This window comes from Corvus cornix, chromosome Z (assembly GCF_000738735.6).
Source record: "Corvus cornix cornix isolate S_Up_H32 chromosome Z, ASM73873v5, whole genome shotgun sequence".
Classification (NCBI taxonomy): domain Eukaryota; kingdom Metazoa; phylum Chordata; class Aves; order Passeriformes; family Corvidae; genus Corvus; species Corvus cornix.
In genome coordinates, this window is record NC_046357.1 from 2,000,671 (window position 1) to 2,024,781 (window position 24,111).

At 40.2% G+C, this 24,111-nt stretch overlaps 1 protein-coding gene across 2 annotated transcripts in view; it reads right to left on the reverse strand.

Moving 5' to 3' along the window:
* PIK3R1 (phosphoinositide-3-kinase regulatory subunit 1) overlaps positions 1 to 23,889 on the reverse strand; it is a 56,345-nt gene extending 32,456 nt beyond the window's left edge. The window contains exons 1-2 of one of the 2 annotated variants that reach the window (XM_039566707.1): positions 23,721 to 23,889; positions 18,406 to 19,160 (exon numbers count right to left, since the gene is read on the reverse strand). In XM_039566707.1, coding sequence (XP_039422641.1) covers positions 18,406 to 18,739 — 334 coding nt within the window. In that variant the 5' untranslated portion in view covers positions 18,740 to 19,160; positions 23,721 to 23,889. Of the gene's footprint in view, positions 1 to 18,405; positions 19,161 to 19,428; positions 19,448 to 23,720 lie in introns of those variants that run through there. The other variant, XM_010395361.4, reaches the window with a different exon arrangement.
* Between the last annotated feature and the right edge of the window lie 222 nt (positions 23,890 to 24,111).

The following is a 24,111-nucleotide window of genomic DNA, read 5'->3' on the forward strand; positions in this document are numbered from 1 at the left end:
AAGAATGTAGTAAAAGATATCGTTCTGCTTCTAAGTAGAAGGGGCACTCGAGAAGCTGAGGAGAACAGAGTGTGGGTCAGGATAGACATTGCTGGAGCTGAAACCCAAGCAGGCTGGCACTGGGACTTTGACACTGCTGGCTTCCAGGAGAGGCGCATCTCACCTCCCTCACGTGGTCTGGAGCATTGGCACAGCTTGAGGCTTCCCATGCTTTTCTCAGGCGTGGCAGACTGGCAAGTAATTCTTTCTCACCCTTCACTCTCAGGGATCACCCCAAGCCCCGTGTGACATGCAGAACTACAGCAGTAATAGTGTTCTCACATTCCCTACAAGCATCACTTTAAATGGAAGGACAGGTTAATATCTCTAAATAGAACAAGCCAGCATGGGCTTCAGAGCATGATTCCAAGGACAGAGAAAAAAATATTTTAATAAGCCAACACCTGTTTTTCATGTCTTGTTGACATCTGCAGCTTCCCTGCCAGCAGTTTACAGTCAGAGAGGTATCAGCAGATGAGAGGTAAATTGTGATGCAGGTACCAAATTACTGCATCACCACATGCAAGGAGATGATGACAGAGATGACAGAAAGGAAGGAACGGGACAGGGTCAACCAAGCAGCTGGACCAATAAAGTGCAAAACTGCCTTTTTCATGAAGTGAGGCTTGTTGCATTTCCTCCTCCTCCTTCAAGATTGCTGTTCCAGGACTAGAAACGAGCTGAGATCTGCAAGAATTTGAGTAACTTGGCCTGCTCAGTTGTCCTCAGAGACACTAACTGACAATTTCAGCTTCTGGCAGTGGTTTGACATGAAACCATACATGCTATCAAGAAGGGAAATATGTAACACTGAATGTTCAAGTGTAGTGTGGATAGTGCTGGCGTGAGGACAAACAGTGCATTCCACTGGCAGCTGCATCTTGTGGCTTACTTATTGAGTTCCTGGTGCTTCAGTGTTATTATTGCCGTTAAACATCCAAATTTTGTAGTGGTACATAGAAGTCCTTGTTAGACAAAATTTTGATAGTTCTCTAAACAAAACCTCCCTTACTGGTACGATGATTAACTAAGCACTCCCTTAGAACTATTGCCAGCTGCCTTTCCACAAACTACCTCATCTTTCCCAAGGATATTTATGCCATGATTTCTATTAACTTCTGCACTCTAGACTTTTTTTTAATAAAGCGACAGTGAAACTTTAGTAAAAATAAAATTTATTCTAAAGTCACTAGAGGTAAATTAATGCAATTACATGGTACTTTTGCTACAGTCACTCTATAAGGAATCAGCAGCAAAGATCCCTCTGTTGCCTGCTATACTACTACACAGACACAGTAACAAAACTGCATTGTAAGAGCATCAAGACCACCCCCAAGGTCAAGCACTCAAAACCACAAAGAACTAAGGCTGCATGTGCAATTTCAGTTCATGCTTTGGTCTCTTTTCATAGAATGATACAGAATTTTTCCCAAGAAATTACACTGCCCATTTCAGTGCACAAAGACCAGAGCTCTCAAAGGATAAAACTCATCTGAAGAACTGAGTAATTTAGTACCTGGAATATTATCTAGATTTTACAAGGACACATGGTCATGCAGTAGGCTTATATTCTCCTGTTTATTTTCCTCTTCAAACCTGAATTTTCTATCATCTCATCTCAACACGGCTTCCCATGTAGAAGTATTTTGGTCCACAATATGTTCTTGAGTTCTTCCAAGCAAGTGGGAGAGGAAATACCTATCTGGTTTTTCCTGGAAATGTTTGACACATAGGACAGAGGCAGTTGCCTATCTTTCAAGGGAAAAATGCTGAGGTCCATCTCAGGAGGCACTTGAAAATTTTGGCTCTGGGCAGCCAGTGGAAAGTCATTGTGAGATGATTTCAATGACCTCTATCAGATAAAACTTCACAGATTGAGCAAGTTCATGTGCTGGCACCATTTTTATTTGAAAAGTAGTAACATGTATTTTCTTCTGAGTAGTCTGGTGCTATCCTACGAAGACTACTAACCTCAATTCCCTTTGCACCACGGATGGTGAGAAATGGTGCACCAGCAGCATCTGCTCTTTGTAACCAAGACAGGACTGTGGATGAACCATCACTATGAGATACCAGGGTTGCTGGAATACTGTTGAGAATGACTTGTCCCATCTCTAAAGGATCTTTGTTCCTTATTGCTATTTCCTTTTTTTTTGGTAACATAAAGTTTCTTACGCAAGGCCATCACTGGTTTGTGATAGTATCTCTGCTTGAGGAGCACATTTAAAGCATTCTCTTTTTATTCAATAATCGTAATACATAAAAATTCAGGGCAGTATGTTGTTTTGCTCTGAAAGAATGCTTTATTTTGCTACCTTTTTGCTGTAGAGAAACTAATGGGGGAAGAATGCCAACAAATCCCTGTCAAACTATTCACAGGCAAGAAATCTAGAAGAAAAGAATAGGCTCTTTACAACTGCAAGAAAAAGATAATGTGTATTACTATGCTTGAGAAGTCAAGTTGTTTAGATCTGGAAGATTTACATAAAAAGAACTGGCAGAAGCTGCTGACAGATAAAAGTCAACACTGCTCCTTCATCTTTTGGGAATTATGGGAAACATTTGTAAGTACACAGAAAGTTAAAAATAATGAGTGTATAGCAGTCACCCAGAAAAAAAAATGCAAACAATGGTAACAGCTCTCCAGCACCATGACTTTTATTCAAAAAACTAATGCGTTTCAAATCAAATCAAACATTTCTCCTCCTCTAGAAAAAAAAGAAAAAAGCAAAAGCTTAGAGCTGTAGCTGTAGCAACAGAATACAGCAATGCTGAAAGGCAGTCTTGCAAGAAAGTAAAACTGGGTTAATCCTTACAGCTATTAAACCATGGGGTGATTTGACATAGATACAGAAACAACATTATTAGGAAAATCCTGGACTGAATCTACAGAGAGTTAATCCCACTACCCTCGTTCTCCAGATGAAGAAGAAAACTCTAAGTCTGTATGCAGTAAGACTTTTTGACCCATATCATACTCCTGTCGAGATTTCTCTGAATAGCAATATGAGTTTTATTTTCTTATTCCAGTATATGTCACACTATCAAGATTCTGAATAAAAAGGATGTCATGCAATATCAAGTACATGTACTTATTACATGAACTTAAAGATCTCTCTTGCATCAATCATTGTTTGCTCACTCTCCACTGCTGAAGTAGCTTTAATTCAGACCTTAGCACTTAAGGTGACAAATGAATTTCATGAGCCTTTATAAAGCTGTCAGGGTACCAACTGGTTAACTAACTGGCAAAAGACCTCCATTTGTGTACTGACCAGTACAGTGTGTTATGAAATTCATATAGTGCAAAATCTGTTTATAGGAAGTGCTTAAGAAAATTGAAAATAACAACAAAGATGGTGCTCATGAAAAACTGGCTATGTTTTTATATCCCCATCTGCAAGCCAAAGATTAACTGAAGTCAGGGTAAGAAGGTATGGAACAGGATTTCAGTCTGCAATGGGAGCATTCATTTGCAAAGAGACCAAAAGCAAGGGACAAAGCCTCTCTAAGAAAATCCAAACACTTCAATTTTAAGAAATCCTTTTGTAACCTTACAGTGTTAAGAGTGCCTTGTGGTCTAAAACAAAGAAAAAGATCTCTCTCTTGAAAACGAGCGGTGTGTTGTAAAGGAGTGAGACTGGGTAGAATAGGATTAAATAACTGAAAGAAGTATTTTGTAAGTGATCTTGGAAGGTGTAAGCTGCAGTACAGCAAAACTAGAAAAAAAAATAAATCTGGTTAAGAACTGACAACATGTTCCCTATGATCTTTACCTCAGGTGGTTCAAATAAAAGCAGGTCTTTCATGGAATAAATGAGGCAGGCAGAAGCTCTTTTTAGGTCCTCTACAAAGACCCAAGACATGAGCAGGAAGCACTCCAATCCACTGCTTCCATTCCTTACTTCTGCACCCGGCAGCTGCCTTACACTGACCTACTCCAGCACAGCGGAATGTGCTGTAGACATTCTCCAACTTCCTTGTAGAAAATTAATGGATAACAGGATCAATGCCATCTCTGAACTTGGAGGACTACTAAGTGTATACATGACAATGACAAGAAATACTAATGTCTTGAATATTTAAGTGCTGCTGGTGTACAGACCTTCTAGAGGTCACACACCCAAAAAACCCAAACCAGTTTTTCCACCATCCTGCTCCTGCCAAGAAAGTTAACTGGTCTTCTAACCCATCCATATCTGAAAATATAGTGGCACTATCTATCTATACATCTATCTCAATTTCCACATACGTACGGAGCTTAGAGAAACAATCACTCAAGTTGACTTGGAATGTTGCTTATAAGAGTAATAAAGGAGTAAAAATACATTCCTGACTTGCACAAGATGTGATCAAACATGTAAAAGGGCCTTCTAGCTATGACTCACTAAGAAATGGGTGGAGGATTGAGAGGCTGAAAGGCTGCTGGTTGGCTGGAGTAAGCCTTCTTCCACACTGGCCAGCAAGGACTGAGAATTGGCTATTTTGTCAAAATACCAAGTATATCATGATTGTTTTCCTGCTATCCTATGGGGTACGGGGTGGTGGGGGGGAGTGAGAGTGAGAGAGGGGGGAAAGAAGAGAAGTCTTACATGTATGGTGTTTCGTTATTATGCTCCAGAGGAATCCGTTGGTCACCTTGCTAGAAGAAAGAACTAGTTACCTTTATTTGGCCCTAGCAGAAGGGAACACCTTCTCCTCATTTCATTTTATCTTTTCAAATGTATTTATTTATTTATTTATTTATTTAAATGTTGGCCATGTCAAAAGGAAAAAGGGTATCTCACTTGACTCCCAGATGGAAAATCGTTCCAAAAAAAACCAGTTCCCTGTTGAGAACAGGAGGAAGAGGAATACATTAATTTTAAACTGACCTGATTTTTTAAACAGGCATATGACTCCTTGTTTTTAGCATAGTTCACATGAATTGCCTGCATGAAGCTGGAAAAACTCATATCCTAATTAGTTCAGATGTGGCAACTTCAGAGAACTTTACTGAGGATTTTACAAGATAAAGGTCCTCAAAAATGGCAGACGCAGCAGACAGCTGGTGCAACTCGCCTAAGCTCTGCCGTGCTACCACAAGGAACCTACTTATTGTAGGACCTGCTACCTCCCAAAGAATTCTAGTCTTTCATGGTGAATGTGCCACCAGTAGCATCTAAAATAACTTAGACATATCAGTATGAGCAATCATCTAAACTGTGGCCTTATTTTAAGGGAAATTCCCTTTTATTTTTATTTTTTGGTGGTTTGGGTTTTTTTAAATAGGATATTTCTTGACGTCTCAGGGGAGTCAGCTCTTCTGCTTCTCTTTTTCTTGTTTCACTACATAGTCTGATTTTCACCTGCCAGCTTCCCACATTTCAAACCTTGCTCTCAAACTGAAAAATCTTAGGAGACAGAGCAAGGTGGCTGGTTATTCTATAATGGCATTCAGCTAGGAGTGAACAGTGCAAAGGACCAAGTGAATATGCTAACCTGTGTTGCCTGCGGTGGAGAAGGAAGACATCGATAAAGTGCAAGGTGTGAAATTCTCTAGATACACATACTCAAATTGTTTGGCTGCTGCTTCCAAAACCTTGCAGGATAGTTTTGTTCTAAACTTGTATCTATAAAGACTGTGTTGGGCTTTTGTTTCGTTGTTGGGTTGGGTTTTTTTTCCCCCTGGACAGCTACAAATTACCTATCACAAAATTACATGCAGAAATTTAACATGTACTGGGTGGGAATCAATAGTGTAGTCTTGCATCATGCTAATAAAGACAAGAAGAAAGTTTCAGAGCCTATTATAGTGTCCACTTATGTCACAGTCTGACAGTGCTCTGTAAACATCCAAAACAAGCTGCTTTTCTTTTTTTTTTAAATTTGAGTCAGAATATAAGCATGGATTAAAGATTTCTGACAAGCTGCAAACAGGTAACCAAATAACACTTAGCATGATAGAAAACACAGTATTTTTCAGAACAAGAGAATTTCATGCTTTTACTTTTGCATGACTATCAACTTGAGCCCAACAGAAAAATTGGATCCATATTCAAGTCCATTTTTTCCTGCTGGCTTTATAGCTTCCCCATGCTTTCTGCACATTACACATTCCCTCTCTGTTGCTCTCAGCATTTGGACTCTCTCCTTCAGGCATTCTGTAATCCTGCCAGCCAAAGAGCTTTGCTTTTAGTAAGTAGATCTGCCAACTTAAACACCAGTCTCCTAAGGCAATCAAATAATGAAACACACATGTATGTACTTGCACATAATCTGTCAAATACCTCTCCAGCCCACTAGAAATGATTTTTGCAATTCGGGGTTTTCACAGGAGCATGCATTCATACATAGCTTTCAAAGATCAAATGCCATGGTTCTCCAGAGTTCTGTGTCTTGTTTGTACATTCTAACCCAATGATCCTGCAATTTCTGTGTTAGCATCTAAAGATATGAAAAATGAAAAACTTAAAAACACAAAGGTTTTGCAGAAAACTTCATATGGAGTAAGTATACCCTTCAATTTCTCCAATTTGGCAGAAAGGTCTAGTGCAAGACAGCACAGATTCCTCCATGGAAGAACACTCTTTCCATGTTTCTAGTGTGTCTGGAAAGTTAATGAATAACCATTCCAGGTGTCAAGAGTATTTTTCATACCTCCCCCATTGCTCATCTATCATCCACACTGATGTCTTAACTTCCACTTTCTAAACCAATGTTTCCTAAAAGAGGAATCTAATGTATAATGCTAGCAACAGAGTAATCCAGGAAAAAACTTTGAACTTGTCATAGTAGGATGAAATTACACAGCCACACCTCTTGATTAAGGTTGCAGTTTACTACATGGCAAAATGAACATGGGAAGAAAAGCATCTTTCAAGGAAGCAAGTTGTTGATTAGTATTAGAAAAACTATAATCAAGTTTCACGAATGGTAATTTACTATGTAATGTCATCATTTGCAGAAATTCCTGTATTGTGAATCACAACTGTGATACAGCAAAAAACCTCTCAAAACTAATAGAGATGCACCATAAAAACCTAAAGCAAGGGGTGCTTTAAACACACGGGTCACTGAAACGTTCTATTGCAAGACATGCTTTACATCTACAACAAAGTACTGAGAACTTGAAACTCTGGATTTGCAGAATCATGAAACAAGTAAGCTAACACTAAATTATGTTACTGTATTTGTTGAATCTGTGCATTCACATTCCAGTAATTCCTTCGATTTGATGCTTATATTTGGATTCCAGCTGGTGCAGGAAGATTTGTTCTGCAAGGAATTGTTTTGGACGTCCAGTGCACAGTAACTGAAGCCAGCCATGGAGTGAGCAAAGAGTACTCACTCCTTGGGACAAAAAGACTTACAAAGTCAAACTTAATACATTCTTGGTCCCTGGTTTTAGTTACCGCAATGAAATGTAACTGCTAGAGTTCTAATATTTTAAGAGTTGTTAAGAGTTACTCCCCAGAATCAGCGTTTTGAAGTGATATCCACATCACCCTCCTATGACAAAGAGATTAATTTTAAACTATCTTGGAGCAGTAGGTTTGTTGGTTTGTTCATTTTCTGTCTGTTTTGTTTACCTCATTCCTTACAGGACCATGATAGCACCTTTGCTTTCAACAGTATCCAAAGGTGACTTAGTATTTGTCATTATGAAGTTCTATGAAACACTTATTAGTCATATCATATCATTGGAAAGAGCAGAAGTGTCAATGAAAAAACATGTTTCCAGAGAGAAGTCTGAAGGCTGTGAAGAACAGGTGGCTTAAGACCACAAACTGATCAAAGTGAATGAAGCAATTTAAATTTAGTGAAAATCTAAAAAAAAAACATTTAAAAAACCAAAGCAAGAATAAGTGGGGAAAAAGGTCAGACAACTATATCACTAAAAAATTGTATCAGATGGCATACACTAAAATAAGTTGTACTCATATGTACAAACACAAGTTTGAGATGCAGTTTTGAAACCTTAACAGTGTTCTCCTACTGTAGTGTGCAGTTCATTGTCTATATGCACATGCATCAAGGTGATAAAACTCTGTATTTATTCTAAAAATAATAATTTGTTACAATAACAGAATATACAAATAAAACTGTCATCATACCACTTCCTCAATTATAAAAGCCCCTCATTACTGTCACATTAGTTACCCAAACAGGCAGCCCTAAGGAAAAAATAAGCCGTGCCAAAGTATCTAGCAGCCTAGAGCAAATTTTTAACATGTATCAGTGAAGAGTTCTAAATATACTGGAAAAAAATAATTTCATGAAAATAATCTCTATACTGTCATTACCAAATACAATTAGATATATGTAGTTTCCCAAATGAAAAGGAAAGCAGTTTGGACTAATTAGTAACAGGCTTTAAATTTATCTAGAAGTTATGAGCTTGAAACAGGAATTACAGGGTGAAATTACATGCCCTGCATTAGCCCAGGACCTCAGAAGAGATGCTCACAACAGTTTCCCTTACGTGTATTCAAAATTCATGAAAGGACAGTCAGACTCTGTTCTTTACATCAGCATTTATGGTGTAGTATTTAATGTACATTCATTTTCTATGCAATCTGGTATATTAGAATCCCTTCCAAAAAGAGCTAAGATTTGTGCTCCAAATGCTGAAGATATTGGGAATTTTGCCTGACAAAACTAAGAGTAAAAACCGTGGGATTTTTCCCAATGCCGCTAAACCTTGACTATAGGTCTGATCCTGTTCCTTCTGAAGTCAAGCTGGGTTTTGTCACCAATTTAAGGGAAAGTAGAATAGTAACCTGCAGCTTCCTGTATGAACAAGTCCTTCAAGTAAAGAAAAATACCCCCAACCATGTATAATACTTTCAAGAACATCAGTACTTTAAAATAATTTTATCTTTAGTTTGCATCCAAAAGGATTTTGAACAAGGCATTTTAATACTCTATTTAGAAGAGAGCAGCTCACATTAACAAGCACAGGCATGTTCCCTCCAAACTACTAGACAATTTACCACCGTATTTGATTGACTGTTTAGTTCAAACAGACATTGAGAAGAAAAAATAAAAACCGCACACAAAACCCCCCCAACAAAACAACCAGCCTCATCTAATTGGCATGTTCTTACTGTGTCATAATAAAACTCTACATATTTGTCTTAGAGGAAACATCTGGAGAAAAAGCATAACAGTTGGTAACTGCCTTCCCCTTTTTTACTAAACTGTACATGCAACTCAAAGTCCTGCGTCCTAAATCACTCTGGAAGGCACCAACAGCCCACTAGCTTTTTCAGTGAAAGTTTTAGTATCAAAAATAGAAGAGACTTTCAGCTTCCTACAAGCAAGATTTTATTCTAGTTGCTCTGTAGTAAACATTGTTCAACCAACGGTTTAATATTATCCCCAAAAACCATCCTGGTAATAATGGGATTGTGAAAATCTCTCATTTCATGTAGAGGGCTATAGTTTACACAGGCTATCAGAAAGTTTTTAGAGTTGTCAGCACTAAGTTTTATCCAAGAGGAAGTCAGAAAAACATGCAAGCCGTGGGGAATGCATGCTAATCTTTCAACCAACAGTAATGAATTATAAATACAGCAAAGAGAATTCAAACATTCATCACTCTGTGCCCTAAAAACCCCTCACTCAATGAACAGAAGTCCTTTATTTTCTGTTATTTCAGAAGAAATTTTTGCTACTTGCTGTTTAGATTGTGTTCCTTAAAATTCTATCCATTGATACAGATTACAAGGATGACTTGAAAAATTATGCTCATAACTGGCTTGCACTGGAGCAAAAGGCCTCCCTAAATCTTTTTCTTCCTAAGAAAATTGCTTATCTAGGCTAGGCTACTAACTAGCTACCCTCTTCTGGCTTCAGAACAATTGAGTAGATTTGGACTGGCCAGAATATATTCTAAATTGTACTTAAACAGCTGTACAGATTTTACTTCAAAGTACCTAAAATAAGCTGTCACAGAAGACCCATGTATCAGCAGAGACTGGAAGGCCAAGGGAACACATCACACCTCACTGCACTCCATGGTGTCCTTGCACCTCACAGCTCTTTGCAGACCACATCAGGGCAGATGCCTCTCAAGCATGTGCCAGTCAACTAGGAGCAAAGCAGCAAGTGAATGGGGGGTTTTGCCATGGTCTCTATTGCTCCTCACCTGTGCCAAGCAGCTGTGTCTTGGCAAGCAGACAATTCAAGGATAAGGTCATAAACACAACAGACATTTTCTTGTCTCCAACCAAGCACAGCACATGAAAAATTGCAGTGAAATTTACATGAAAAAATAGCACTAGAGGACTGGAATCTGTGATCACAGGATTGAACACCATGTGCAAATAGGAAAAAGACTGAAATTTTTTTCCCATAACTGCTTATTTCTGGAATGTTCCTGGATAGAAAGATAATGAAACCAGACACAGCTGTGCAGCCTTATCTACCATGATGCATAATTAGCGGTTTCTTTCATTAATTCCCTAATTTAAGTGCTTTCATCTACCTCCAGCAAAAAAGAGCTGAGGAAGAGGACTTGGAAATAAAAAGACAACCTAAAAAACTAAGAGCCTTCTCTTTGCGAGAGACTGCTGGAGAAGCCGTAACATGCTTTGAAACACGGATTTACAGTGTATCATTCAAAAGTTTCTTTGCCAAGACTAGTCTCCAGGCTTATCTGCTATCTAGCAATGTTATCCAAGCAGGATGAAGAGACGTTGGAAGAAACAGGTGATAGCACTTAAGTTTTCTCTCCTAACCTCAACAAATAAATTTCACTGTTATATCTGTAAACAAGACATACAAACCTGGTGCAGCCATGCCTCCTGCAAGGTTGTTGTGGTAACTCTATCCTAGCAAAAACCAGCATAGAAGTGCATTCCCTCTCAGACTACAGCTCTCAAGTTGCCTGACTCTTCCTTCCTTCCCAGGTAGCAGGAGGCTACAGAACTGGAGTGTTCAAACATGCTGCATCCAACAAATGCAACTCCACAGGGGAGAAAGAGCAAGGTAGAGACAACCTGAACTATACCATAGTTTGGCTTTTGGCCATTACCTTTTACATCTTTAAGTGTGCATGTGCTTTACAAGGAAGTATCAAAATGCTCAAGGAAAGCAGAGTTAACTTTGATTTCCCAAAACATAGACACTAATAAAGAAACAACAACAACAACAAATACTGAAAATAATACAATAGCTGCTCAAAATGTTCTGGAACCTGAATGGACCCGAAGTAACTGCCATTCCTGCAACAGATCTCCATTCTGCAGCAGCATCTTCCCATCCCAGATGCCATCAAGTGATTTGCCAGCACAGGTGGAACCTGGCATGTTCAGACCTACTGAAGGCAGATCTCACTTCTTGCCCTCAACATCCACAACCTCCAGTGAAGAAATTATCTCAGATATTGACCTCTGGGAAATGTTCTAACATAGCAAATGATGAACATACACAAACAAAGTGGATTGTATGAGAAAATTGTCTCACAGCTAACTGAATTGTTAAAGACCTTTTTCATCATTCATGTCATAGTTTACATAGTAGTTTTGAAGCACAAGATAGTCTCAAAAGATATTTTTAAAGTGTAGAAACCATATGCAATTACATCTTACCCTGGCTCAGGGCAGTAGTGTGTTTTTGAAACTCTGCCTTGAGGATCTTATTACCTGAAAAGCTCTCAGCTTAAATATAATTTTTTAGTGCTGTCTTACATGCAAACTATTTTATAAAGTGGGTCAACATGTGAAAATAAAGAACAAGATTTGGGTGCTATTCTTGTGGACTGCTGCATACAGCATTTACAAAAGACTGAACAAAAAGCAGTCAAGTTAGTACAAAACGTTACACGCGCTAACATTTTACAAAACTATTTCAGGCAATGTCCAAAGATGCAAGCATTTCTACAACACAGTGGAAAAAAGAAAACAAACAAAAACCAAAACCTGCCCCCAAAATCTACAAAACTGCCTTCTATTAACGAAAACATCCCAAAATAGAATTGCATTTTAGACATGTACTTTGCTGAAAGCATGAACAAAAATTAGCAACTCTTAATCAGATTAACTACTGGTTTTTTAAGCCAAAAATTTTCTCTAAGTTCTCCCAAGTACTTAGATTCTCACCAAAGTATTCTCAGGACTTAATATCCTTCTCCAGTTAAAATAAGCATGTCTTTAATATCATGTAATTCCCTTTGTCATTCTTAGCTATGAAAATAAAGAAGTTCTTTGTATTCTAGCCTTCAGATTGATTTCATGGATGTTCATCATGGCGAGGAGCTTTGGAGTAAGACGCAGATGTGAAACAGTGCACTGCCAGCTGCAGTTCCAGACCTGTGTTCTTTCACACAAGAGAATCTGGATGCATATATGGCATCACACAACTATTTAAGTGGGCACAGCTATTTGCTCTGGGTGCTGAATGATCCATTCTTGGCAAACACTTAGTACCATGTATTGCTGAAACACACAAACTGATGTTATCATATACAAGCCTACGTAAGAACTATTTGCTAACCAGTGAAGGTTTTTTTCAGATGTTCCTGGATCACAGGTACAGGACCAAACCAAGATGATTCCAGTGAGAGGTGCAGGCTAATTCACCTTTGCCATGTTTTACATCTGCCCCAGGAACTTTCATGTCAGCACAAGGTATTAGCAGACTAAATCAGTATAACAGAAGGCTGAAGACACGTAAGCGAAGTCACTCAACGTGTGCCACTGTGGTAATCATAGAAAGGCATATTAAAATCAGTATGATACGAAACAGACAAATATTTGCTACAACATCAAAATAAGAATGTCTTAGTCTTTCAGCTTCTTAATGCAAAATGTGTAACAGAAGGCACTATTTTTATTAGATTCATTAGATTGAGACAGCTGGGGGAAAAAGATTCATCTCAGCCACACAAGCCTTTTCGGTCTAAGGTCACCTCTGAGGATTAAAAGAGGGTTTTGTGTGCCCCAAGTGATATATTTTTCACAGGAATATCTATTGTTCAATTAAAGTATTATTTTAAAAAGCTCTCTCTCTCTCACTTTAATTATTATCCTGTGAGGATTAAAACACAACATGGAAGATGCTGGGTTTAAAGGTCCTTCCTCCCTCTTGCTTCCTTCCTCCTGTACCAGCAGGTGGGGCCAGGCATCAACCATGAACTTGCCCAGGCCCTACTCTATCCACATGCAGTTTGTACTCGTACTTGCAAAGCCTATCCCTGTGCTTCCTGGGTGCTTACAAAGGCTTTTTAAGTTACTATCAACCCTGATGTTATCACTGAGAAAAAAATGCTCTGTCTCACTTCAGTGCAGCTTGCAAAAATCTTTGCAATCATCAGTGATGAAGCAGGTGGCAAGAACTCTGTTTTCAGATGCATGCACTTATCGGGCAGCTAGGAATTTGCCTAGAAATGTGATCACAAGTAGCCAGCAAGGCTTCATGGCAGGAACTTGCCCCATTTCTCAGTGCAAGTCAAAATCAACTGACGTGAAAATTCATGACTGCAAGGCAGTTTTGACAACTGCAGCAGGGCAAAGGCTTATATTCAAACTGGCTCTAAAAAGAAAGAATTCAAGGGCTCTGGTGTGAATGGTAAATATATTTACCATTTCTATTTGTCACGAGATAGTGACTCATCACTTCATCCCATAATTTCCTTTTTCCATTTGCCTAAATCAGGCAAGATGACTGTTTTCCTCCCAATGGAGGCTCCAGGTTCGCTGCATTTCACTCACTCTTATGTCCCTCAATACACAAATGTAAATAATTTCCACAAATAGATTGCTCCACTGGATTTACAGCAAAATTAGAGAAACAAATCCTACAACACATTCAGTTAAACCATGCACAAACAGTTTTATGCCCTCTGTCAGTTTGGATCTCTGTCAGATATTGCATAACCTGGTCGGTGAAAGGAAAGAGTTTCCAAACGTTCCATGTCATTATCTTTGTGCAACTTGCTGATCTGTATCTGTTCTAGAAGAGTGGAGAAAAGTTTGGGTTTTTTCTTTAAAAAAATAAATCTGTTTTATAGTTTCACCACAAGAAGGAAGAGCTTCAGATTATTCTTAGGCTCAAAATCAGCTGAAACAGTACAAAGTGTCAACATAAACAACCCTTTTCAGTTACAGGAAGTTGAAGGAAGCGCCAAAACATCAAAACTGACAAATTATTCATGTAAACTTCTGGTCTGCCCCTCTGCAATCTGATCTTCATTTCAAAGTGAGAATTTAGCATTCCAAGTTAAATCTGAAATTATTTCAGTCCATCAATCAAAGCTTTATGCTCCAAAGTCTGCTTAAGGTCAGCCTTCACAAACCAGGTAGAGAAATGATACTGTATGAATCAACTCTAAATATATGCAGCCATATCAGACGAGCTGAATCAACGTTTGCAAAACGTATCTGGACTTCGTACATCTTATGCATTTTTAATTTGCAAAGAATTGAGGAAAACTGGGATAAGCGAGAGGAACGAGCCTGATGTAGCTTCAATTAAAAAAAAAAAAATCGTTTCAAGGGAAAAAACCCCAGTCATGTAAAATCTTTACTGCTTCACATAAACTTCAGATGTTTAAGGGGGGGAGTAAGAAAATCCTATGTTGCGTGTCCACGGTTGCAAGCACCTCAATCCTCCCAGCAGCAGCCAGGCACCCTTGCCTGGTGGGGAAAAAAATCTGGCAGGTTGGGTGACTTGGAACCTCACAACAGCGAGAGGAATTAAATCTGCCTTGGCATAGCTCTGACATGCATCAGGCTCAAGACTGGAAGGTGCTAGAGTCTTCTCAGGCTTTGTTTCTCCTTTACTTTCATATTCTTTCAGATGCAATTAAAAAAAAAATCCCCACAAAATCGGACTAAATCTATTTTTTTATTGACAAAGGTAAGAGGAAGACAGGCAAAACATAACAGTCCTAAAATTTCAGCCAAGGAATGCCAATTCTTGTCTTAACCAATAGTTCTAGAAACTTAAATAAGTCATGAATAAAATAAAAATACGGGGAAAGTTTTGACTTAAAGTGTTTTAATGGAATTAGAGACCACCATCAAGGGGTTTTTTTTTGTTTTCAGACTGGCTTTTAATATTTAGGAAGCTCCCTGTTTATAAGAAAGACTGACTGCATAAGACATGGGCCTGATGAGCAGCTCTGCCCATGTCACCAGCCTCATTGACTACGAAGTCTGTTCAGATGTCTACGATTATTTGTGTATGAGTAACACACCATTGTGAATATTGGCAGCATTTTGCTTAAATATTGCAAATTAGATCTAATACGAAACAATCCAGACACTGATGAGAAAGTGATCAAGCTTAATAAAGCCAGGGGAAAAAAACATTCAGAGAGAATAATTAAGTATTAAAGAGTATTGAAATTATTAAAAAGTGTTTCCTTAAAAAAATAAACCTAGGTATAGGTCAAAATTAAAGGAACTCCTTAGATTATGCTTATGTATTCTTGGAAATCTCAAGTTTCTGATACTCTTATTCAAAATATACACAACAGGGGTAAATACAGAACTGACTCTTTACAGAATTAAAAAAGTATACAGATTTCAAATAACTGAGGTAGGTTTAAGAAGTCTTAAGTTAGAGTTCCCCATTAATTTGTCATTTTAATCCACAGTACTTTTAATTCATCAAGTAGTGAAAATGTAAGCTTGGCTGCATTTGGTCAGGCAAGTTTCACATTACACATTAATTTATTTTAAATGCACTCTAAGGGTGTAGAGAGAAGTATCATCCTGGGAAGAATCTTTTGGCCTACTGCCCATTACACTGGCTGCTGGACAATATTAACTGTGCTATTCCCTGACCCAAATAACATACACAAAAACAGTGAAGCTACCTGGAAGTGAAGCATATCTTGCTGCATTGTTCTTTATCTGAACTGCATTCCTGTCCTCACCTCTGGTTTTATCACAAGTTTTGTAGCTTTCTGCTAACTTAAAAATTTCACCTTTTGATTTTTATAATACTCTTTCAGTACAACATTTCCAAATTTGTTTCTAAGATTCAAAGCACTCTGTGCCTTAGATCTTTTCAGATCTGTAGAGAGACTACTTACAATTACTTTTCCTAATTTCTTTTAGGAAAGCATACTTTATTTCAATAGTAATTAAGCCTGAAATTCAAATTTCTATTCAGGAGGGTCTGATCCCTGATCTTAGGGCATTATGGAGGTACCTAGCCTCTTATATGAAGCTTAAAATCTTTAATTCGAAAGCAGCTATGGGAACTCCATTTTTTATCAGAAGAAAACATGGTTGGATTGCAAGCTGATTCTTAAGCATTTTGAAGCGCAGCAGGATTATGTATGGAGACTTTGAGAAGAAGATTCCCAGTTAAATCAGAACATTTTCTTTCCGGTTTCCAGTTCCCAGAGTTCCATGGTATTAAAAATAAACACATTGCATGTAAATACTGCTTCGTCTCAAGGCAATAAACCTTACCTACAAGGCTACATATAAGCAGAGCCCCCCCAAATCTGCAGCAGAATTTCCCAGAGTAACTCCCAGCAGCCAAAACTGCCATAAATGTCTGCTACAAACACAGTCCTGGGGCAGGCTTGGAAACAGCAAGATTAACCCAGGACTTCCCAGCGCAGGGCTGTGGCCAGCTCACAGCATGGAGCTGTGAACGGAAGGATCAAGCAAGCGTGACTACAGAAACCAAGGAAGTTACAAAGCGCTACTTTTAAATCAATAAACAGCAAAGCCTGGAATGCTGGTTGCTTCACCACAGCATGCACACGTAAAGAATGGGATTTTCTTTCCATTCTCTGCTGCTCATAATGATCTGTCAGCATTGAGGTGTCTATCCAAAAGCCATGTTTATTCTGCAGTTACATAGGATGATAACAACTGTCTCCACAGGTGGGTTAAGAAAAGAGTCAGTGTTACCTGAGCAGCACACATTAATATCCAATACAAGGAACGATCAAACATATAATAGTTTTTCTTTTCAAAGGAAATACCCCATTTTCAGAACTACTCTAATGAAAGAGAAAACATGAGACTCTAATGACTAGCAGTTAAGAGTTCAGAGACAGGGACAGTATAACTTCAAATGCCACTACACCCTCATCTGCCCCCACCTTCATCCTAACAATGATTTACATCTAGGCACTGCAGACTTGCAAGCAATGCTTGCTACAGCGCTTCAGAACACTGCTATATAAACCAGTTCAGATTCACTCTTTATTCCCCACCAACCTAGAAATGCTTCTGCCAGGTCAACTTGGTTGCCACATACATTTTTCTATATTTCTGCTCTTATCTTCGCTCGTTATCAGCACAGCTGAATATAAACTTACAATATGCACAGAAGGATGGAAGTTGATAAACTGATACCACAAATTTGCAAGTGATGCTACAAACATTTCTGTGTAGGCAGTGTGATGATACTATTCATTATTATGGTGTCACTGTGAAAATCATGATCACATACTACAACTCTGATTTCCTACAGCTAGAAACCCAGAGAATTTACGAAGTATTAGAAGTTGAAGAAATACAAGCCACTCTAGACTTCTCCAATAGGCTGTAAAGTTTATTCTAAAATGTACTTGGCTTATTGATCTGTAAAACCCAACTACCTGAACATCAGTACGTAAAGGAGAGAAAGTCACTTGGAAGGAGGGGTTTTTTGTTTTAGTTTTTTACCCCAAAGCTTTTCCAATTTTAAAACAGAAGACTTGTTTCTTCTTTTAACAGAAGAGTTCTGATAAAATTCTGAGTTCTGCCTAACATACTGTTGCAAATATAGGTTAGAAAGCAACTTAGGAAGGTATTTCCTTTGTTTAACCTTTTTTATATAAGGCTATTTTTTTCTACTGCATGCCATACTCCCTAAAAGTGATAAATCTGAATTTCTGTTTATTATAATCTCATTGTTCATTTTAAAATATTCGTTCTTACCTTTAATGCCACAGGTAACCCCCATAACCACAATATATTTTTTGCTGCTAGCAAGAGATTTGTGGTAAGAACTTAGTTTTATTTAGAATGCATACTATTGGACTCACCAAGAACTTTCTTAATAGTGAGTGTGATGAACCACAAAAGCAAACACTTCCATCAGTTTCTCAGAAACCTAAAATAAATGTTAAGTGGCTCATTTTTCATTTAAGTTTCTACAGTGGAGAATTACAAGCATTACTTTCCAACCTGTGAGACATACCTCACAGTAAGTCATTGGTCCCTGTGCCTGAGACAAACCACATGAAACTACAAAGTGTATAAGCTAAATATTACGATGTACAAACAATTCTTAACTGACTGAAACGAGCTGTAAACTAAAAAAGCTGACCAGCAGGTGCTATATACACGAATGTACAGTCAGACAAGACTGTGAAACATAAATACCTGAAACCATGGGGGATACACACACCTTCTGAATACTGACCTTGTTGCTCACTCTCTGATTCAGCTTTTGCAGGACTTGGTGCTACTGGAAGAGGCCGAGGAGGACGAGGCTTTGGAGTGGGGGGAGATATTTTTTTTCTTCCAATGTACTCTACGTAAGTTCCTGGGAAATCCCCCCTCTCCCCTGTGGTTTCATTAAAGCCATTCAACCAACCAATTTCCTCAGGCTTTGCTTCTTCCCCTTCACTGAATCCAAGAGCTAGTAAGGAACCTTTATTCACAGTTAATATATCTCCTAAGTGCAAGTCAATGTCTTCTTCTCGCTCTTTTTTGTAGTCATATAAAGCTCTGTATTGATATCCCTCAGCACTCATCTTGGCAAATGATTTAACATTCAAAAGTGTTATTAAACAGTATCAAAATGCAACTGTCCAGTTATAGTTTTATGCACTGAGAAATTCAAGATGTATTAAATGGGATGAAGAAAATATCTCTTAAGTAATAAAATCCACCAGAGAATGTAAAAACACCAAAGTTTGGCTTTTCACTGCTGATGTTTTTACCAATGTATTTATTCTGAGTCACTGTCTGTTGCAGAAGTTAAGTGTTCCACTTCTTCTGTGTCTAGCAATATTCTTCCAATTAGTTCTTTTCCTGGGCTTGCCTGCACTTCTGCATCTCCATACGCAACTTCAGCCGACTCCTTAGCCAGTCACGCTTTCTTCAGATGTATTTGCCACAGGCTGCTCATGTACCTTAAGTATTCTGCCACCAAACTCTGCACACATGCTTTTCCTGGAAAGAGAAGAGAAATCTGATTAAATCATCTCACACATTCTCTTGATGATTGTGAACTTGGGATTCTACCTATGAATTAAGCTTTCTGCAACCCTGGCAAAGACTGTGTCCCACATAAGAATCCTATGTAACAATAAAATCAAGCAAGAGCACAAAAAAATATCTCCAGATAATGTTTGCATTTTTATAAAGGATATATGTCAAATTACTTGAACCAAATTTGTACCCCTGCAGTATGAGGCATGCTTCCTTCTCTGTGACTTACGGCTGCTGAAAAGTCTCAGGGTGAGAGGGCTAAGCCCTGGAGCTATCCCTCTAGTGCAGTGTCTAACCTGGCAGCAAGATTTTATATATTACCCCCCTGAAGCCAGACAGCCACACCTCTTCTCCACAAAAGGTCTGACAAGACAGAGGAGGAGCTTACTGTAATTAGAACTGACCCCTGGGGAATTCAGTCTCCTCCTGGTTATGACAAGGGTGAGGATGGGCAACAATCCCCATCCCAAAGCCTGCATTTCAAAAAACCTTTTGGAGGAACGTGTCTTTTCATAATCTGTAAAAGAAGCAAAGACTCCAGAGTGCTTTTACTTGATGACTACCATATTTCCCTTTTTTTTCTTTTTTGAGGAGGGGTTTTACCACTCCCCTATCTTCCAGATGTTTTTTAATGTGTTTATGGTATAATACTAGAAAAACAATTAGCAACTGAAATAGGCACACCCAGACCACCTAAGCAGCCTTAGCAGGAGTAAAGTATCAGGGTGTATGCTTAAATTACGTTAAAGGCAAGAGAACACAGGCCTGAACTTTTGGCTCAAGCTTGCCCAACTATAAAGTAACAGGAAAAACATGACTAAAAACCTAATCTATTTAGAGAACAATTGCTTAAAGACATATAGAACAGTGAAAGCTTTCTAAACATTATTTCAACTGTTACTCATTTTCATCTACTTAAAAAGACAAGCCAAATCATAATTTGAAATACTATACTGGAAACCAAAAAGTGCTAACTACTCAAAGTTGCACTGAAACTCCTGAACTACATCTGAATAAAAGACCCAGGAGAGCTGTGTAATACCAGCAGGTAAAATATTGACTGTGTACTATGTACTCAATGTATAGAAAGCTCTTTTTCTTGTGAAACACTCCCTTTTCACATTGTAAGAGACACCAGTAGACAGGGCTGGAATAGGGAATATCTGACAGCTCTTTTCCACACTATTTTTTCTAATGTCTCAGTCATCAAGTCCTTTGAAATATGACTAACTGAAGCTAAGAAGTGTTTATAAGAATGCATATGGACTTTCTGTGCCAGTGAATGGACCTGATCCCTAACCTGTATGTGGCTCCTCTTCTGTCCATCAGGTCCCTGCAACATGTTGCACAACCTCTCTCGTGACAGAACACAGAAGAAAATCTTGTTAAGTTCTTGAAGAACTTCCTTATCATCCCTTGCAACCAGTTTTTGTTAAATGAAAGAATTATCTGAGCCTGAATTAGACTTCCTATTTCAAAAAGCTTGCATGCAAGTATTTAAAAACTTGCAAATCTATCTACATGTATTAGGCACCCAGCTCCCACCAAAGTTTTAATTAGAAATTTCTGCAGCCACTTCTGAAAAACCAAACTATGCTGCTTACCTGATGCTACCAAACATCACAGACTTTGCAATTAACATTAATAGTTTCACTGATATTTCATTTTGCCTCTTCTACCAGAGAAAAGTACAGACAAAAGCTGGGGAAAAAATACAAGTATCAGTGTATCAACCAAATAGCAGAGAAGCCTTTACAAAAGCATGGATCTCTCCTGTTTCATGTAGCAAGAGAAAAAAAATGCATTTACACACTTTAGATCCAAATGTTGGGTTAATATAAATGGTTCCAATCAAAATCAACTATGCACACAGTAAAGCAGGCTAGAAAATTACCAGTTTGACTACTTTAAATACTCTGAAATATTTATTTTCTTTTAAAGAAACGTTCAACAAGTGCTCTGTTACAACTACTTATTTAACTCCTACTGCCTAGGGGCATTTTGGCAGTCAACAAAGTCTTCTAAACACTGCATAATTCAACTGACTTGACCTATTCCTCTGATTTTTTATTATCAAATGTATCATAGAAACTTTATGACCATATATTTAAAATGAGTACTTGTGTCTCTTATGCATCTTCTGAAAATACAGAACTGGAAATGTTGCAGTAACATAAAAACTTATGACAATTTTAAAGCATATTTTAAAAACTCAAAACATGCATCAGACTAGAAAAACTCAATGATGTTATGGTAGCAAAGTTTCCCTAGATCCAGTTTCCCTGGGGCTCAGAGCTGCAGTACCTGTTCATACTCACTTATCAGCACCACCCTCAGTACAGAGTCCCCGGCATCTAACCTCCTGACTGATCTATGGTTCATGTACCTGGAGACACTCCTGTGAGTCAGCCATTCTGAACTTCTTGGATTCATGCCTTTTTCTATGGTTACTATGTGTCGGGTTTAGGGATGAACTAAGTCTCAGAGTTCGCGAACCTTGCAGATAGACCTAACCCTGGGACAAATACCAATTTTCACACCTGCTCAGTAACACCGTGGTGTATCCAAAAGCCCACTTAGACTGTTGTGCTAAGATCCTGTATTAAAAAATTCCCTTTACTCCAAGTGAAGTTACACAGCCTCTACACTCAGGCATTTTGACTTAAACTGACTTAAGCTGGCTAGTACTAAAATAAATAGTTTGGACACCATCTTAAATAGATTAAAACAACCAAATGAAACACTTCAGGGGAGAAACTGTTCAATTTGAGATGACGTATTACTGGATTTCCATTTGGCTGGTCAAATGGAAAAGGAGGAAGAAGTATTATAAGAGAATCAATGTTCATTTGTTTTTTATTTACTGTCTAAGAGCTCGATCCCACTGAAAGATTCCTGAGTTCAGGCAGAATTCCGGTCTCTCAGCAGAATGGTTTATGTTGGGCATTTCGGTGGTGATAAAATTTAAAATTCAACATAAAAACTCAAGACATTCCTACAAATATAGGTGGAAAAGGAAGGGGACATGAAATCTTCCCCTGCACGCTCCCCTTAAAAATGACATCTGGCTCCCACTTCACTGGTACCCAAGTGTTTCCTTCCACACAAGCTATCATTCCTTTGGTGCCGGAGAATACAAACTTCTACACTGCATATGCACACACACTGATACCAGAGGGGTGTGCATGTGTAACCGGTACAGCATCCCTAATACAAGATGCAAAGATTTTCCTCACCCTTATATTAACAAATTTAATAACCATAACTCCTTGTACTGCAATATCTCTAAACTAATTCCAAAAATCCCTAGAGAAACAGTGACTAACACAAGCTTCTCTTCCACTGCAGGATGAGTTTGACTAACATGCTCAGGGAGACACTGAAATAATGAGAATTGAGGGGTAAGCAGGGAAATTTGCTTGGAGACCGACTCTTCTCCCCACTAGGTGTCTATACACCTGTGACTCAAACTGCAGCTCTCTCTGAAGTACGCTCTCCAAGTGGAGACGACCAAGTTAACTACCACATCAGAACAGTATTTTCTTTAAGAAAGTGAGGTCCGTGATGTATCACGAAGTAATACCTTTATACCGCTTCCAAACTGAAATAATTATTTTGAATCTGTGGAGATTCTATCACAAGACTTTGAACGAATCCAAATACATACACATTGAATAAGTACTGTGAACACTGTACAGCACATCTATTCTGAAACATCTCAAAGATCTTATAAAGACTGCAAATTATGGACGAAGGCAGGTGAGCATCAAGACCACTTCAGCAGAATAATTAAATTAATAATGATAATTTAAAAACTTAGTAGAGCAGTACAGTCTGAACTTCCATCCCATTTAAGAGGCAGGCAGGTTAACCACTCCGGAGCCCTGCATCAACTGCAGTCCCCGCCACAGAGCAGCCGCTCGCCAGGGGTCGGTGCTCGGCGGGGTTGCAGCCCCTCCACCGCTGGGGCAGGGCTGCGCCGAGCCGGCGTTCCCCGGCGGCGCGGGGACGATGGTGGAGCTCCGGGCACAGGCGGGCAGGACGCCGCCCGCTCCCGCCCCAGCTGTCCCTACGGACCCCCCTTCCTCTGCCCCGGAGGCGTTATCCCGGCGCGGGCACCAGCCCGGCTCCCCACGCCACCCGGGCCGGAGCTCCCGGCAGCCGCGCAGCGGCCGCGGCGCGCCACTCGCCCTGCCCGTCCAGGAAGCGCCGGGCCGAGCCGCCCCCGGCCGCGGGGGAAGAGACTGCACCGTCCCCGGGGCTCGGCCCCGGCCGCAGCGGACGGCCCGCCCGGGCCTGCCGCGCCGGAGGGCTCGGCGGCGCCACAGCCGGCCCCGCACGGGGGAAAAAGTTGCACGGGGCGGCGCTGCCGCTCGGACTGTCACCCCGCAAGGGCGGCCGGTGCCCGGGTTCCGGGCGGCCGGGAGGCCCCGCACCGCCCCATCCCGCCCCGCTCCTCTGCCCCAGCAGCCGCCCGAGGGGCAGCACCAGCTGCAGCGGATGCAGCGGGACTCGCTTTACCTCAGCGGCAGCAGCGGGAGCAGCAGCTGCAGCAGGAGCGGCGGGGCCGTCACCACGTCCCTCCCGCCGCTGGACAGCAGCTGTCGCCGCGACGCCCCGCTCTCCGCCGTGCGCCCGTCTCGCCACGCTCCCAGACCCGCTGCCCCGATCGCGCTCGCCGCCTCAGCGCCTCGGCAGTGCCGTGCCCGCCGCCGGCTCTGCCCCCGCCCCGCCCCCGGCGCCTCCGCCAACCCGCTGTGGCACCGCCCAGCCGCGCCCGCTGACTGACGGCGGCACAGCCCGCCCCCGCCCCGCCGGGGACTCGGCGCAGCCCGGTCGGGGGCCCGGGCGCCGCTGGGCTCTCCGCAGCTCCCCCCGCGGCCAGGGGCCTTTGGGTCGCCGTCCTCTGGCG